We start from the raw sequence: 18,123 nt of genomic DNA, 5'->3' as shown, positions 1-18,123 counted from the left end.
TCTATCTAGGGATTATAAGACTATGTACAATGGAGGTGTTGAATAAAAGATTTAACAGTTGAATCCCTACAATGAGGATGTTGAAAAATGAAATTTGATGATTTGGATTAATTGGTGTTGAAAAGATTCAACATGTTGAATAAGAAGAAAGTGGAGACCACCGACGACACATGTCACTTTCTAAAGATTTTTGATATTTTGATATTCTCTTAGTTATTTAAAACTAATTAATTTTATTATAAATTAAATAATTTATTTTTATTTCTTATACTAAAATTTATCTTTTTAAATTATCTATAAATAGAGACTAGATTTATTCAATTTAGATATAGAAAAAAATAATTATTAATTAATAAAATAAAATGTTGAATTTTATTCAACAAGACCATTGTAGTAGATAAAAATTGAATGTGTGTTGAATGATAATGGGTAAGAAAGAAAATATGACATTAAATGTTAAAAAATAAAGTGAAAGATGTTGAATGTTGAAACCATTGTATATAGTCTAATACACATTCACTATATTACTGTAGCTATTTTAATAACACAAGACCAAACAAAGATATATTTTGGCTTATTGAAGTACAAACAAATTACATAGTTAGCACATATATATATATATGTAAGAGCTAAATGGCTTTAAAAGTAAAGCTATTGGTATCGTTTTATCATTTGAAAGCCACAATCTGTTTTTAGTTGCAAAAACTATCGTTTCAAAATGTTATTATTTAAAATTTATAGTTTTTTAAAATTTAAATGTATTCAACGTCAATATAAAAATCGTAATCTATAAGAATAACTACTGCCAAAAGATCATAATCAGAACATCTATTGCTAGGAAAGATTTTACAAGAGACTTGCATTGAATCTGGTATTCCAACAAAAAGGAAAATGCATGTATGTTGCATTGTTAGTTACGCTAAAATTGACCCTATCGTCTGCATTATAAGCTCACAAGCTTAATAAAATATTAATCACAATAAGAGGTAGCAAACCAGCAGGGGACCAACAAAAATCTAAAACGATACGAATAATACTGATTCATCTTTTCATGACCTGAATTTTCAGTATCGAATTTTATAAATAAACAAAAAATATGCCCGGAGACGTCAATTGTTTTTTGTATGTATGATCGAATACTAATGACGCGACTGTCACATATCTTTTTCTGGTTGGCATATGTGCAAAATCATCCCAAACGGTTTAAATAATTTGTTTTTAGCTCTAGACGTGACATCCACATGTTTCTTTGCATCCCTAAAAACTAACCAATCAACCTTAATAAATATATTTGCTCTGCAGCCGTAAAATGAAACCTAATAAGCTTGTTTTATTGGAGCCAACTCAAGAGGAAATGCCAGCGGTCGATATTGCAATTCCTGAAAGAGAATACAGTAAGATCTTGTGAAGAGTGAATTGATCAGAAGTTGGTCTCTTGAGTCCAATGCAATCAGAGTAAACCAAATCTCATGATATGACGAGTGGAATAGATACATTGTAATAAAGAACAATAATTATTGAAGTTATATGATTCATTTTCTGACATTTCCTCTTTTTTACTTTGGAGCTTTATCAGTAACTTTCTGAGCAATCCAACCAAGCCCATCATGCAATCCCTCACCAGTAACTGCACAGCTTGCTTGAATGTGCCAATCATGGTTCTTGATACTATGAAGGTTAAGCGCGTCCGTGATTTCAGCGGGGCTCATAGCGTCTTTCAGGTCCTGTTTGTTTGCAAACACGAGTATCACCGAGTTCTGAAGATCCTCATGCCCCAGTAATCTGAACAGCTCATCTTTCATGAGAGAGATTCTGGCTCTGTCTGTGCTATCTATAACCACGATCACAGCATTGGTTCCTCTATAGTACGTTGCCCACGATGTTCTCAGCCTATCTTGCCCACCAAGATCCCACACCTAACAGAGCATCCAGTTCAAACACATAGAGACAGTGGAAGTTATGTTAGAATCCAAACAATGTCCGACCAAGAACCTCTGAAAGCTTTGGGGGGGTTACCTCGAAGCGGATGTTCTTGTAAACGAGCTCTTCGACATTACTTCCGACGGTAGGATGAGTAGTGACAACTTCACCCAAGTGAAGCTTGTAAAGCGTCGTCGTTTTACCGGCGTTGTCCAAACCGACAACGACAATCTTGTACTCTTTTGCAGGGAACATCATGAACCAAAACCTAGATGCGAAAGCTCCCATGTCTCTCTGGTTTCATGTAATAACAAAGAAAAAAAAAGATAACTGAATCTTTCTTTCCCTTTTATTCACGGCAAGAGTTGAGATTGATTTATTTGGAGAAAACACTAAAGATCCAGTTTTGATTTTGACCCAGGTTATGTTTTTATCAATAGATTCCTGAATTGGATTTGTGTATTAAAGATCCAAAATTGTTCTCTACTTCGGGGGATGATGGAAAACAGTCGTGAAATGAAAAGTGGATTGAGAATCGGAGATCAAACCTTGGATTCAGCTTGGCGGAGGCAAATCAAAAAAATGAAATTCGAGTCCCCAGGGGAAAGCTCGAACTTTACTTCCGGAGGTTGCTTTCTTATCGATCTATGAAAAAAAGTATGCAAGAATGAAAATAGAGCCTGTGTAAAGTTTCAACCTCCATACAATTCAACCACCAATCTATATATTAAAAAATACACTACAAAATTATAATGGAAAATTTTTATCCTTTAAATTTTACTAGATTTAAAACAATATTTATAGCTTACAAGACTAAAAATATTTACAGCTTAAAAGACTTAAACCCCGATCTATTACTATTATTTGATAGAAGTTTTATGCAAAACAAAAAAAAAAACCAAAAAAAAACACAACATTGTTATGCAAATAAAATCATTATATTGTTAAGAAAAAGAAAAAGAAATAAAATTAGGAGAAAAAATGAAAAAAAAAATTATATCAAAATTTATTAGAATTTCATTATATCTCCAAATAACATTTGTAACGTATATATTGGTTGGATTTTTATTTTACAATTAACTTTTAATTGTCTAAATATAATTTACTAAAATATTAATACTTATTTTTTTTTTAACTCTTGGAAATTCTTATTGTTGGAAGTGCTTTTACTTGTATAATAAAATCCTTAAACCGCATTTGTTTTGTCTTATATATATGGCGTATGTCATAACTTTCGGTCCATATCCTTCCGTTTCTTTTTTTCCTCTCTTCGAAATATGCATTCAACCCAAGTAGACGTTTGGTCTTTGATAACTGTCCAGATTTTTGACAAAATATAGTCGGAGATTCACATTCTCCACATTTGACTTCTTGTGAAAATCTTTGTTATCAGTCTAGCGTCCTTTTCTTCTTGAACTTGAATATCACATCTTCCTTCAATGATAGTTATTGATCGTGTTAGCCTTTTCACCAGTTCCACCAAAATACTCTGGTAAGAAGCTCAGCTCATGTGTCTTGATACGACTCCTTTGCATATTATTCTTTGTAATTCCCAACTTTCATTGTTAAAACCTGAGGTTCGCGATTCCTCATTTATGGACCTTTAAAGATTCACACATCCCTTTTCACACCTACTCTAGTGGCTACTTAAAGTGAGTGTCTTTTCGAGGTGTTACTTCTGCTCAACTATAGTTGCAAATGAAGATGTAAGATGTACGTCATGAAATAGTCGCTGACGTAGTTGCTGAAGCAGACATCGTAGTGAGTGGTGAAGACCATGTGGAGTCAAGATGCTGAGCTGGAGTCGTGTAGACTTGGAGAGCAAGGGAGTATCTTGGAGATATGGAAAGAGGAATAAACTTGAGGAGCAAGTTTATGACTTAAAGAAAGAGGAATAAGTGCATTGCAAGAAAAGGAAAGTTGCACTTATTGTTATGGAAGATGTCCATACATGTTGCCTTGGAGACTAGGGTTTCGGGAACATGGAGAATAACTATAAGATAGCTATGGGGTCGTCTGTATAGAGACAGAGACACGGAGGCTGATCTTATAGAGAGAGAGAGAGAAGCTCTTGGAGGTGTTCTTGGGTCGTACTGAAGCAGTGGCTGAAGTACTTGACGGAGAAGAGACATAAGCGGGTAGCTTAGAAATCTTTCAGTAGCGTGTGTTAGGGTGTTAACACTGACGTGTAAAAGCTGAATAAGCAAGTCTCGTAAAGATCGTTTAAAGGAGATTCTAATAAAAGCATTGGTGTTTGCTTGTGTATTTGTCTCTTGATTTATCTTCTGCACTAACATATTGTTGTGTCATCTTGCACTAACAGCAGATTCCTCAACTACTCTGCTGCACAGACACAAGAGAAATACCTTAACTAAATTTGTCATGACGATTTTCTTTACCTGATAGTTTATCCCTTGCTTTCTTCTTTTTCATGCGCCATGATCCAGTCAACATAAAACTTTCTCGATATCCTATGAATTTTTAGGCAAGAACTTTGAGGCTCACTCGCCCCTGCTCTAACTTCTTCCCATGTATTTTCTCTGTTAGTTAGTCCTTCGGATTTTTTGTAGTATGTATCTTTTATAGAAAAACATCTTCATCTTCATCTTCAATAACATCTCTGATGAAGTGCAACCTTGTATTGATGTGCTTAGTTCTCTAAGAAATTATCATTTTTGTTAAGTGTATATCAATCACTCTACGAGTTTTTTTTTTTGGGTGTAAAATCACTCTACGAGTTTTGAGAACCACACTTACATTCTCATGTGTTATACCCAAATCACTAATCTACCTTTTAACCACAAAGCCTTCTTGTAAGCTTCTATCAGAACCATGCATTCTGATTCAGTAGTAGATAGTACTACTATGTGTTGAAGTCTCGATCTCCAACTGATAGTGTTTCCTCAAATTTGAAATACATACAACAAAAAAACTCAATAAATTATTAATATTAGTATTATAATATTTTATTAATGTATAGAATTATTAATTTATATAAATTTTGTAGATTTATATTTTTTGAATTACATTTTCATATAAAACTAAGAAGAAAAATTAAATTTTGAAGGTATATGTTGGTTAAATTTTACAAATACAAATTTCATTTTGTTTTTATTCGATTATTTAGTGTATATCTGTACTTTAAATGTAGAGGCATGTTTAGGTGTCAAATACAAAAAAATTAATATCAAATGTTAAAGTGTTTAGAACAATTAAAGATGGACGTCATTATGGATAAGAAAACAAATAATATGATATTTGTTTTACATTTATATAAATTTTATATGCATTAGTTATTAATTTATGTTATCTGGAACATATAGTTGCACAAGATTTTTAAAATCTTATTATGTTATCGAATTATGTTATATATATTTTACATATCCAACCTAGAATTATCATGTTACCGATCATCTTCTTTTGAGATCAGTAGCTAGTATGCATATGGAAATCCTTCTTCCATAAACTTTGAGTTTCTAGTGAATGCCAGACTTAATCTTAAAGTTCTTTTTAGTTATATTAGTATCCACTTTACCACTTTCCAGTGCAGCCTTCCTAAACAATTCATAAATATACTAATCACACCCATCATGTGTGCTAAATAAGGCCTCTAACCTACCATGACATACTTGAGTGATCCTACTGCATTGGCATTATTGCATATAAGAAAATTTACTCATCAAACTTATATATGTTAGAGGCCTTATTTATGAATTGTGCATTATTGACATATTTGAACCCAAAAACGTACTTATCGTGTTTGCTTTGCTCATGTGGAACGTCATAGGTACGTACGTACTTTCTCAATGTACTTTTTGTGATATTTTAGAACCCATTTTTCTATGTCCCTAATAATATCAGTTCTAAGGATCTTAGTTGCAGCTCCTAGATCCTTCATTTCAAATTCAGCCATGAAGCCTTGCTTTAGCTTCTTGATCCCCCATTAAATTATTCGACACTAATAGCATTTTTTTTGGTGTAACACTAATAGCATATTATCGACGTACATCAATAGATATACTGATTCATGTATATTTAAGTATGAAAAACAAACGGACAAATCATAAAATTTCCTTATGTATCTTTGTTCCTTTTTCATTGTATGGGAGACTGTTTTAGTCTGTACATGAACTTCTTCAACCTGCACACCAGATCCTCCTTACTTTTCACATGCGAACACAGACTGTTATAACATCCAACTGCTCTATATCATAGGAATCAAAGAAGTGAGGTGTGAATCTGACTCCTCACAGCTTATCAAAGCCATCACTGAAGGAAACACAGTCATAAAGATCTATGGATCGTATCTGTAATTTTTCTTTTGGGCTGAATGTGTTGACCCATATCTTTTAATTGGATCTCCCTTCAAATTAACTTTGTAGCAGACAGCTTGGCAAAACATGGCTTATAAGGTGATAGTGCTGTAACTGGCTAACGCTGTTATGGCAACCACCTAATCTCTGTTTTGCATATTAATGGAAGTTTGTGTTTCAAAAAGAAAAAAAATCTTGTGTAGAGCGAAACAAGACATTACATACGTTGCAATAGCTTGTAGCACGGATTTAAGCAAAAATTATTTTCCCTCTTTGATAAATGTTCGAATTCAGATATACTATTACAAAATAAGACGTATTCGTTGTATTTTTTTGCTGATGATTAGGAAGAACTCGACTAATATTACTAATATACAAAAAAAAAACTGGGTGAAAGACACGAGGAAGAAAAGGAAAAATGGTGACCAGAGCTAAAGCTTGTAAGCCTACTATTATAATCTAGAGTCGAATATCCAAATGTATCCAAGTTGTAATCCAAAAAACCAAAGTAATATCATTACTTAGATGCTGGAGGACTTTTTCTTGAATTAATTAAGCCTTTTAACCGTAGTTCTAGGTACTCAACCAGTTACTGGTTACCGAAACGTCAAATTATGTTGGAAGTTTATGAATGACTGATTGTGAAACATGATTTAATTCAGATGAGTCTAACTAGATTCTACTAAATATAGCCAATGCTGACAAAGATTTCGTGAAAAGAATTATGGAACCTAGTGAAAATTTTATTAATGATACAACAAATCTTTAGTGTTTTGTAACTATTTATAAATCATAATTATATATACAACATTAGTTCAGTGTTTGTATAAAGCCTCATGAACCTTAGGCACAACATGCTCAGTACTAATATAAAGTTATAAACTAAGCCACCTGACCTTTGGCACAAGATTATTTATTCACTGAAAAAACTTCAGCTAAGATAAAAACAAACAAAAGTGTTACAAAAGAAAAAGTGTTACAAAAAAAATAAAAATAAAAAATGATAAAAAATGTAGCTTTAATCTATATATCTGCTACATTGATTCCTTAATCTAAAGAACTCCAACATGTAGCTTTAATCATCTAAGATCTGAATTGGTAAAACTTATTCAACCGTGTTCTCTGAAAGTCGTATTATGTTGGTTGCCATTTAAATTATTATATTGTTGCCATGTTAAATTGTAGCTTTCATTATCTAGAAGTTTGAAATGGTAAGATGTTGATTACACCGGCATCCTTGAAGTTATATTATGTTGGGAGTTATTTAAAACACTAGGGGTATAGCTTCCCGCGCAAACGCGGAGTCGGGTACGTTAGATGTATTGTGTAGTTTTATGTATGATTTTTTTTTTAACTTTTCCGTGTTGTATATAATCTATATTATAATAGATCGATTAGGTTGATATGAGAATAACCGGTGATTTCTTATGTGTTGATATTTCACATCTTATGTGTAGACGTCTAAAAGAGTTTCCGATTTATCTTCATGAATTCGACATCTAGCAACATTTTCACCATAAATATGTCGGACAGAGATCCATATATCCGCTGAGATTCAACATCTAATACGCTGACTAATTTCCATCCTCATTAGCTATCCGGTAAATCCGCAAGCTGTGCAAGTATAAGAAAATAATTATCTACCACGGTTTAGAAACTCCAAACAATAGTGAAACCTTTTATTAGACATAGAGCAAGAAAATATACATAACCCTATAAATATGATCAAGGCGAGATCTTTTAACAGAAATAAAAAATTAATCTCCATGTGCTCATCTCAGGTCTATGCGAACCCTTTTATTCCGTCCAAGAAGCTGTGTTTTTCATTTGTTGTTCCTGTAGTTGTCGGCTGTGTAAACGATTTTGTTCACCTCCTCCTTGAAACTACCAATGTGTTTTAATTCGGATTTGAAGTCTGGAAAATTAGTGAATCCCTCCATGGCATATATGTCTTAGTGGACAACTTCAGAAAGTAGAACAAACAACAAAGAATAGTTATATTAATCAAGTTTTCTGTAGGACTATGAAATTCTATCAATTTAAAGAGTTGCAATGATACGCGGCACTGAGGTGAGAGTTAAGCGACGAAGTGGGAGAACTCTAGGTCCTAGCTTAGAGACGGTGAAAAGGAATAGACGATTAGGATGCTTCTTTGGGCCTGTCAGACGTCAGCTTTACCTTTTAAGGCTTATGTAGAAATTGGGTCCGATATGCCGTGAGTTAATTAAAATGACCCAACAACCATTAATTCATTAAACAACCCTTTTCAAAAACTCATCGCTGAGGGCCGTAAAATCACCAGAAAACGTAACTCGGACACCAACGGTGACGATTTAGACTGATTCGGTTCGAAAATCAAGATTCTTAAAAAGAAATTATTTTTTACTCGTTTCATCCTATAATCGAGTAGTATATATACAGATTTATGATGTTTTCATGAAAACGACAAAACAAAGAAATTGATGTATACCTCGTGAAAAATTATGAGCCGTCGGAGTCAATATTGCAGAAAATCTAAAAGTCTAAAGAGGAAAACGAGTTGTAAAAATCATAATTGCCTTTAGTTAAATTTAATCATAAAAACATACAAAACACCCATGGTTTCTATTCGAACCCAGATTGTTAGTCTTTTTAAAGATGTGTAAATCGCTGCACTAAGTGATATTTATTGTAAATTTTTACGAATTTTTATATATAAAATAGGCTTTGAATCACTCCCAGCTATGCCACATAGGATGCCAGCGCACAAATTGGGTTCAGGAGCGTCCAACACGCGTCCACTTTAAGTTGTGGTCTGCGTTTCATCTGTATTTGTTTTTGTATGATGGGCTGGAAAAGTGTTGGGCTAAGTTTTATTTAATATCGGCCCGTAACCTGATAAAAAAAACCTAAAATTTTGGCTTTGTCATCTTCTTCTTCATTGTAGAGAGACTTTTCATCTTCGTGCATCCGTTTCTTTCTTCTCCGTGTTTACTCCCCCCTTAATTCAATCACCACGATATAGCCTTGAATGCGTGCTTTGATTAGGAGTCGGTGAATATGAGAGTATAAATAGGTGAGCATTCTTTCTCTTACGATCATCTTATCGGCGGCGGAGAAGGCTATGTCTGTCTGCGAGCTCAAAGAACATCACACCGACGCTACAGAGACGGTTAACAACCTCTGTAATAAGCTTAGACAGAGACACCTCCAGCTCCTTAATACAGATGGTTTGTGCTTCTCTTCTTCTTCTTCCCAATCTATATGTAGTGGTTTGGGATTGTATATGTAGTGGTTTGGGATTGTTTGTTCTTAGACCTGTTTTGATTTCTGTAAAAATGAACTTTGATAGTGGCCAAGTACTCGGTGGCGCAGATTGGTACCTTCTAACTCCTACTCTTATCTGGAAAGTCTCAAAACCGAGCCTGGTGAGACAGATTCATCTCAGCGTTTGGTTTCTGAGCGCGGGAGCTAGCCAGAACAATCGGTCTCGCAAGATAAAAGAACTCGACAAGAAGGTGAGACACAAGTTGTGAGATACAAATTATGTTTTGTTGACATGTGATCAAGCCAGTGATTGATGAATCCTTGACACATATCACTAACATTATCTATAGGCTAAAAGCTCAACGAAGAAGAAGAATAAAAAGCTTGGAATAGAATGAGAAGCTTTTCATATATTCATGTTAGAGCTCGAGTAACTTAGCATCTCACATATTTGCACAACTCTTTTTTTTAATCTTAATCAGTTGATTAATTGCTAATTCACTACTAATTTTCAGATTATAAGAGAGAAGGGAGAAGATTAGTGCATGGATGAAGCTGCTACAGGAACTGGTCCCAGACTGTGATAAAGTTTGTCTCTCAGATAATGACTTCTGATCAATATGCTAATTAATCTTTATGTCTTCGTTTGTGCTTAACGACATAATATTTTCTGAAAAGACACCCTAAAAGTAAGAATATTGGTTTGATGATATAGTTTCTTTTTGTTAATTAATCAATTTTTTTTCTAGATTTCTTAATTGCTTTTTATGAAGAAGAGTGGTTTCTCGTGTGCCAAAGAGGCCTTAAAGATCTTAACTATATTGTTTCTGTGTTAGTGTGTTGGGAGAAGTATCCTCACAGGAAAACTTCAGGATTGAAATCAGAATGCTGCCTTCGTCAAGAAGATAGTAATAAAAGTTTTGGAAATGACTTGAGAGACGATTTGAGTAGGGAAAGCTTAATCCTTTCGCACATGCTCTGTTTTTTTCGTAAAAAGAGAGTCCTTCTGTCTTTCTTTCTTAATCCCTTCGTTCGTGTATTTTCCTAATATGTTGGGATTCTTTTGGTCTATGAGTCATTAAATGAGTTTATCTTAATATGCTATCAAATTGTTCCAGAAGAGAACGTCTTTCCCATCCAGTGACCAAATATTTGATGATTTTTGTTTTTTTGCACTTCGTTTCTCTCATGACAACGATGAAAAATAAAGATAAATATGTGAAATATGATTAAATTATGTGTATCTGGTATTGGGATGTGCATATACCAAAACCAAAACCGGTTGTATTTTATACACCAAAACCAAAACCGGTTGCATTTTACTTTTTTGATGTGCGCTTTCATCCACTCCATGTGGAGTACTATTCAAAAGTAATTGTCAGTATGATCATTTGCTCATTTGTGTAATAAATTTCACAATAAAAACAAATATTAAACAAGGAAAAAGCATCATCATCCATATATATGTTAGATTATTTTTATTAATTTCATTATTTATTGATATTGATACAAATAATTTTGAAATAAATATAATTTTTTTATTTTTAAGCAATTTAAGTGATCATAAAAGATATGAAAAAGATTATTTGTTATTATATACCATAAACAAAAAGAAACATTATTTAAAAAAACTAATAGGAGTACTAAATTTGGGAGTAATATTATATTTAGATATTCATATTTTAAGGTTAATTATTTATAATTTGGTAAATAAATATTATTTAATTTCATCTCCGCTATATTGTAAGCCTTCACAAAAAGATACCATGGTATTTGAAAAATCTCATTCTCTTTTGATCGATTTCGATTGTTTATGTATTTTATAGAGTTATAATACTACAAACATTATAAAATCTGACAACTCTGAATTAAATCAGCAACAATAATAAGAATTCGGTCATATTAATTGTATAAACAAATGTTAAAAATAATATAAATTCTTTAAAAAAAATAATGCTTATTAAACGTATACTATACCTGTCGAAACTATTTTTAAAGTCAAATCCCGCCCGTAGGGCGGGCCGATCCTAGTAGATAATATATTAAAACGAAAGCATAAAGATGAATCCCACCAAAATAAATGAACTACTGAGGTGGACACCCTTAAGAGAGAGCAAAAACTCAATCATTATAATATAGACTAGGTCCTTGTCCGCGCTACGCGCGGATAGTATTTTATTTTTTTTTTCCATATTTTTGTACTATTATGTCAATTGTTTAGTTTTATAAAATGTTATGTTTTTACTGTAAATTTGGAATTAAAAATCTAATTTTTCCTTACTGTAAAGTAAGTTAATTTTGTTTGAATCTTACCACAATACATTATACATGAAGAGAATATAGTTGGTATTTATATTCTTATTTGGTGTAATATTGAAAATTTTGATGGTTTGTTTAAATGATTTTTTTAAATTATATATTTTAAGATTGATTTTCGTGACTATATTCTATAATTATCTGAAAACAATTGTTTGTCCCATATAGACATCCACATAAATATGGACTTATGATAAATTTGTTCATTGGAATATTTAGTTTCACTTTCAGCTTTATTTTCTTTTTTGGCACCCTCATGCTAGCTTGTGGGGTAGCCAACTTGGTGCAAAAGGATTTACAAAAGCTGATCGAGATGCGCGTGATCGGACACTTTTTGCTAGGCTATTCGTACGGAATTTTAAAGATCTAGGAATATAAGCAATAGAAAATTAAGAAAATTCTTTGGATACAGCCTGTATTTCGTCGAGCTCTGAGTCCAACGCAGGCCAATCAAAAACTTCAGTATCACTTGCATTGCCCATAGCAAACTTTCAGCTTCCGCTTGCAGTGGTGATTTGGTGCGTGTATATCGGCCCTTGCTCCAAACAACATTGGAAAGTCACCATCCATTAACACAAAGCCAAGTCCAGAAATGTCTCTTTCATTTATCCAGGATGTCTAGCAGGAGCGTTTCTTTGCAGAGGAACAGTTGTGTCCGTTACCTCAACTCCCATATCAATTTCCATAATCTCGTCTACACATTGAGCTATCCTCCAAAAATCTGCTTCAATTTTATTCGCTAATAGGAAAGACATAATTCCTACGATACTATTAATGATTTTTTTTGTAACACCGATACGACAAACTTATGTTTTATTTAACAAAACTTTTATTTGAATTTTGTATTAAAGAATCAATCATATTTTATATTATCCATAATTTTAGTAAATTTGCTTGTTTGTCATGTTTTTATTAGGTTTTAGCTAAATTAATGATTTATTATTTATTTTTAGCTAAGTGGTTAATTTATTAATTTAAAAAGACCCTTAATGAATATTATATATATATTAAAAATGAATTTTATTTTAGTAATATTAAATTTCTATTTTATATTAAAACTTAGTTAGTTTTTCTTATTTTTCATATTTTATTAGGTTTTAGACTTTTAGATAGGTTATTGATTTATTATTAATTTCTAACTGATTCTCTAATGTGTTAATTAAAAAAATACCCTTAATGAATTTTATATATAATTAAAAATGAATTTTATTTTAATCATATAAAATTGATATGTTATATTAATATTAAATGATTGATTCTAAAATAATATAATAAAATTATCAAAAAATTTTAAAATAAGATAATTCTTATATATATTTTGTTGTTATCTGAAGACAATATTTTTATTATAAAAGTTAAAAAGAAACAAAAAATTTTAATTAAATATTATTCAAGAAAAAATATTTATATAAAGATATTTTCTAAACTATTTCTAAGATATGAGTGTTTAAAAAAAATTTAACACGGGATGTTTAGAATACAGAATTATGCTTATGAGAGAGTGGCTCGGGAATGAGCTTCAAGATGGGTCGAATGGGCTCTGAAAATAGCTTTTTATTTTGACTCAAGCCCAATCCGGATGACATGGCATCTTGGTTGGTTCATAATATTTTGTCCATGTGGCATGGCTTAGAAAGAAGAGATTTAGTCCCTTTTATATAGTAGGATTCTGTTCTACCATGTTTATGTTAGTAATATCTTAAAATGCACAAAATAAACAAAATTATATGGCTAATTGAAAAGACCATGTACTTAAAGTTTAAAATGGCAAGTGATGGCAATGATAGAGTTATTATAACAACTCAGTTCCGCAAAGGTCTATTTGATAATAAGATTGTTCATAATTATACGTGACGATTTTAATATTCTTAACCGGGGCTTCTATCTCTAGTGGTAAAGGGCTTACAGCTGTGAGTACCGCCACCTGGGTTCGAATCCCGGCCACTGGGGAATTAACATTTCGGCATCGCCAGGGACAGAGGACCGACACGTGGCAACACGTGACTAGTCTGGATCACTTATGTGGGGCCAGGATACCTCTGTATAATTCAAAAAAAAAAGATTTTAATATTCTTTCAAATTGCATGCGTTGCAGAGCTGACTTGAAAAATGTCAAATGTGAGCTTGGTGATTTTTTGTTGTTTTGGTTTTATTGTTTCATTAAGCAACAAGGGACCATACCACCATCTCCACAATGAGTTCTTTTAATTTTATTGTTTGTTAACTTCTAAAAATGTTATACTTATAATTTAATATTTTTATTTTATAATTTTCTTAAACCAGCGCATTTATTTGATAAAACCATCCTTGCTTAGGAATGGAAACTTGAAACCTTACCGGAACTGCTGGTTCCTCGCGACATTCCACTCATCCGCAGCCTTAGACCCTCGCACACACGGTGTGGCGGACCTACATGGAGAGTAGGGGTGTCAGCTGACACCCCTTAAATAATAAAGAATGTCTTTGTAAGCCATTTACAGTTATCTATCTTAGCGCAGATTGTAAAAATCTCTTTCTTTGACACCCCTTAAATCCGCAACCCATGTTCGATAGTCTTGGTTTGCACCCTTTTCTGATTTTATTTGTTTCTTTTTGTAACAGGCCAAAAGCCCAATATGTTTTCTACATTTTTATTTGGACTCAAATTAATATTTGGGTTGCACAGTTCACTTTAATTATTGTTTTTATATATTTACGTGGGTTTCTACGCCAAAATTGAAGATTTTTCTTTTTTTTTTAACCAGAAGCTTCTATTGGAACCTCACCAAATCAGGAGCTTCAAATCAGGATATGACCTAGCTATGGAAACAATAGAAGTATTTGAACTGGATCAAATCATATAACCTAGTACCACTGGCCTGAAAGCCAAAGTATGGTCGATGAAGACAACCAAAAAGATCAAACATTATTTTGGCAAGCGATATCCAATTATGTTCCGGTTTGTAGTTCGCTCTCTGACCACCATTGCGGCACTGACAATACCTGCCCACGCTGTGGCGTAGAAGAGGAAACACGTAAACATATGCTCTTTGAATTAATGTCCTCTCTCGTCCAAGCTTGGTCACTATTGAACATTTCTCATTCTCAGGGGTTATTCTCCTGCACTTAGATATATAGCAACCTTGATCACCTTCTATGGCGCGCAACAGAATTAAAAGTTCTGGGTTCTCTCCTTGCCTTTGTGCCTTGGATCATATGGTAGGTACAACTGGAAAGTTCGAAACGGAAAAAAATTCAACGAAAAAAAAATTTCCCCTTTGGAAACTATCCAGATTGCATCCTCTGAGGCAGAAAGTTGGCGTCTAGCCCAGATAGTAGATTAAAGATGATGATGAAGATACCTCATCTATCACCGTTAATGATACAAAAAATATTTATTATTTTCTAGCTATTTATATAAATTTATAAATCATAATTATATATTAGTTTCAGAAGACAGCATTAGTTTACTGTTTGTTTAAAGCCTCATGAACCTTAGGCACAACATGCTCAATACTAAATTACTAATATAAAGTTCTAAACTAATTAGCCACCTGACCTTTAGCACAAGATTATTTATTCACTGAAAAAACTTCAGTTAAGATAAAAACAAACAAACAACATCATACATCATACTGATTTTGTAATCATTATTCTGAACAAAGAACGTAATATAAAGCAATTCCAAGTACGACATTTCTTATTTTATTAGAACCTATTTTGTAAATCCCTGATGACATTAGCATCCATCTGGAATGCCCTTGCAAGAACATTAGGGTCTATAGCTGGGTTAGACCCAAACACTGTGTTAGCAATCGTGATAACACCTGCGTTTTGGCTGCTCAACGCAGCGATTGCAACCGCTGGAGTTCGTCCTAGGTTGAACTGGAAATGGATGAGTCCTTCTGGAAACACAAATACATCACCAACATTGAGCGTTTTGGCGAAAAGACGGTTTCCATCTTGGTTTGAAGAGACAAACCCTACAAGCAAGGTTCCTTGTTGGACAATCAAGATCTCAGTGGCACGTGGGTGAGTGTGAGGTGGGTTCTGACCGTTGGGTGCATAGTCTATACGAACAAGTGAGATTCCAAGGGTGTTCAATCCACCAAGGTTGTTAACATTGACGGTTGTCACATTGGACCCAACAGCGTTATTTACATTTCCAGGTCTGTTGAGTACTGAGGAAAAGAAGTCATCTGCGTTAACGATCCTTGGATCCTTGCAGAACTTTCCATTCACAAACACTGAAAACGGTTTAAAAATATAAGTAATGCAAAAAATTAGCATAAATATATATTTAAGAAGTTAAGAAATCATGCATACCTCCACTTGCTGGTGTATTGACACCAACGCAGAAATCTTGAAGGGGGCTTGGATCAGAAGCAATGGCTAATGGAAGTGTCAAAGCCAAGAGAGATAGAACTGCAATACAAGAGAGACTCTTCATTGCCAAGTGTATGTGTATATAGTATATTCTGAAGAAAATAAGGATTAATTATTGTTAATCTCTTTGTTTTTTTTTGGTTCCAATGAAGATGTGAGAAACTTGTGAGAAAAGGAGTTCAATTTATAGAAGATTTTGGGTGTTGAACACGTCAATACGTATATATCTGCTACATTGATTCCTTAATCTAAAGAACTCCAACATGTAGCTTTAATCATCTAAGATCTGAATTGGTAAAACTTATTCAACCGTGTTCTCTGAAAGTCGTATTACGTTGGTTGCCGTTTAAATTATTATATTGTTACCATGTTAAATTGTAGCTTTCATTATCTCGAAGTTTGAAATGGTAAAATGTTGATTACACCGGCATCCCTGAAGTTGCATTATGTTGGGAGTTATTTGTTGCTACCATGTTTATGTTAGTAATATCTTAATTAAATGCACAAAATAAAGAAGATTATAACTTTAGTTGAAAAGATCATGTACTTGAAGTTTAAAATGCCAAGTGATGGCATTGACTCAGTCATACAAGCGACCGCAAAGGTCTATTTGATAATAAGATTGTTTATAAGTTTATACGTGACGATTTTAATAATCTTTCAAATTGCATGGGTTGTAGAGCTAACTTGAAAAATGAAACATATGAACTTGGTGATTTTGTTTTTCTTTTTTGTTTTATTGTTTCATTAAGCAACAAGGAACCATAAAATCATGTCCACAATGAGTTATTTTAATTTATTGTTTGTTAATCTTCTAAAAATGTTATACTTAAGTTACAAAAAAAAATGTTATACTTTTAGTCTGTTACTAATATTTTAGTTTATAAAATTTTAGAACAAATCATTAATTTTTTTTCCTAACAAAACGTCTATACAAATCTAATCTATTAATTTAGAGTCTATTTTTATCTACCATTAATAAGTCATAGTAGAACCACTTAAAAATTAGTTGATATGACATATTTGATTATTTACATTAATAATAAATCAACTATAATTTTTTTTAATTATAACAAAATCTGTTGAAAAAAATTTAACAAAATCTTACTTTTTTAATTTTACTTTTAATTTTATTTTATTTTATATTTTATTTATTTATTACTTTTTTATTATTATTTTTTATTTAAATAATGATGTATTATATATATAAATAACAAGAGCATAAGAGTCTTTTGCCACTTAATGAAGAAGGTATTTTTGAAAATGTCTTCTTAGGGGTGGTAAAAATGAAAAGTGGTACCATGAAAGTGGTAAACATGTAATTTCCCCTTGAACTAATATGATAAAACTATATTAAATAGGTGAATTAACAAAAACCATTAAAATTGTTTCATTTAAATAAATTATCATTCATCTTAAAATGGATTAAATTCGTACACTATATAATATTTTTATACAAAAATAAATTTATTAATATAGGATAAACTTTGGGAAATTCTCTCAAATAATTATTTTTAAGGTTTTGTCACAAAAATAGATCTCAAGAACGAAAATAACCAAAATAGCCCTTATTATTTTGAAAATTTTAATTTTAATTTTTTATTTTTTAAAATTTAAAACCATGTTCCAAATACTCCACCCCTTAACTCTAAACCCTAAGTCTAAATTAGTTAATCCTAGGGTAAAAATATATTTTTACTCTTTAATAAAACTTATTTTGGTCATTTTCTTCATTGAGTGCTATTTTCGTGACAAAAACTTAAAAAAAGATATCGTTGAGAATTTCTCTTAAACTTTTATATCTACAACTGTATATAATCTTTTTATTTATTTTGAAACTCTCAAAAATATATTGTTTAAAATTTTTTTGTACAAAAATATAATAGTATATAACTTTAGTTCATATATAATCTATTAATTAAGAATCCTATTTTTATCTACCATTAATAAGTCATAGTAGGAC

General features: G+C 32.1%; 2 protein-coding genes and 1 long non-coding RNA gene across 3 annotated transcripts; 1 reads left to right on the top strand and 2 right to left on the bottom strand.

Annotated features, from left to right (window-relative positions):
• Positions 1-1,435: 1,435 nt before the first annotated feature.
• On the bottom strand, positions 1,436-2,668 carry LOC103833460 (ADP-ribosylation factor-like protein 5). Its single transcript, XM_009109542.3, has 3 exons — positions 2,469-2,668; positions 2,017-2,214; positions 1,436-1,916 (listed from the first exon to the last, which is right to left on the bottom strand). The coding sequence occupies exons 2-3, from the start codon at positions 2,206-2,208 to the stop codon at positions 1,557-1,559; spliced, it is 552 nt and encodes a 183-aa protein (XP_009107790.1). The 5' UTR covers positions 2,209-2,214; positions 2,469-2,668; the 3' UTR covers positions 1,436-1,556.
• A 270-nt stretch (positions 2,669-2,938) lies between these two features.
• LOC103833458 lies at positions 2,939-10,640 on the top strand. The gene is made up of 2 exons (XR_004450359.1): positions 2,939-9,442; positions 9,565-10,640. It is a non-coding gene; the product is annotated as an uncharacterized LOC103833458 (long non-coding RNA).
• Positions 10,641-14,476: 3,836 nt separating this feature from the next.
• On the bottom strand, positions 14,477-17,802 carry LOC103833457 (germin-like protein subfamily 1 member 8). Its single transcript, XM_009109541.2, has 2 exons — positions 16,101-17,802; positions 14,477-16,021 (listed from the first exon to the last, which is right to left on the bottom strand). The coding sequence occupies exons 1-2, from the start codon at positions 16,222-16,224 to the stop codon at positions 15,483-15,485; spliced, it is 663 nt and encodes a 220-aa protein (XP_009107789.1). The 5' UTR covers positions 16,225-17,802; the 3' UTR covers positions 14,477-15,482.
• Between the last annotated feature and the right edge of the window lie 321 nt (positions 17,803-18,123).

This window comes from Brassica rapa, chromosome A08, assembly GCF_000309985.2.
Source record: "Brassica rapa cultivar Chiifu-401-42 chromosome A08, CAAS_Brap_v3.01, whole genome shotgun sequence".
Lineage (NCBI taxonomy): Eukaryota > Viridiplantae > Streptophyta > Magnoliopsida > Brassicales > Brassicaceae > Brassica > Brassica rapa.
Note: the sequence above shows the minus strand (reverse complement) of the source record. Positions and strands in the feature narration are given on the sequence as shown.

Excerpts from the sequence above, each read along its gene's own strand:
- LOC103833460 (XM_009109542.3), bottom strand. The coding sequence starts at position 2,208 with ATGGGAGCTTTCGCATCTAGGTTTTGGTTCATGATGTTCCCTGCAAAA. Across the intron at positions 1,917-2,016 it reads ACAAGAACATCCGCTTCGAG|GTGTGGGATCTTGGTGGGCA; the intron begins GTAACCCCCCCA and ends ATGCTCTGTTAG.
- LOC103833457 (XM_009109541.2), bottom strand. The coding sequence starts at position 16,224 with ATGAAGAGTCTCTCTTGTATTGCAGTTCTATCTCTCTTGGCTTTGACA. Across the intron at positions 16,022-16,100 it reads CAATACACCAGCAAGTGGAG|TGTTTGTGAATGGAAAGTTC; the intron begins GTATGCATGATT and ends AACCGTTTTCAG.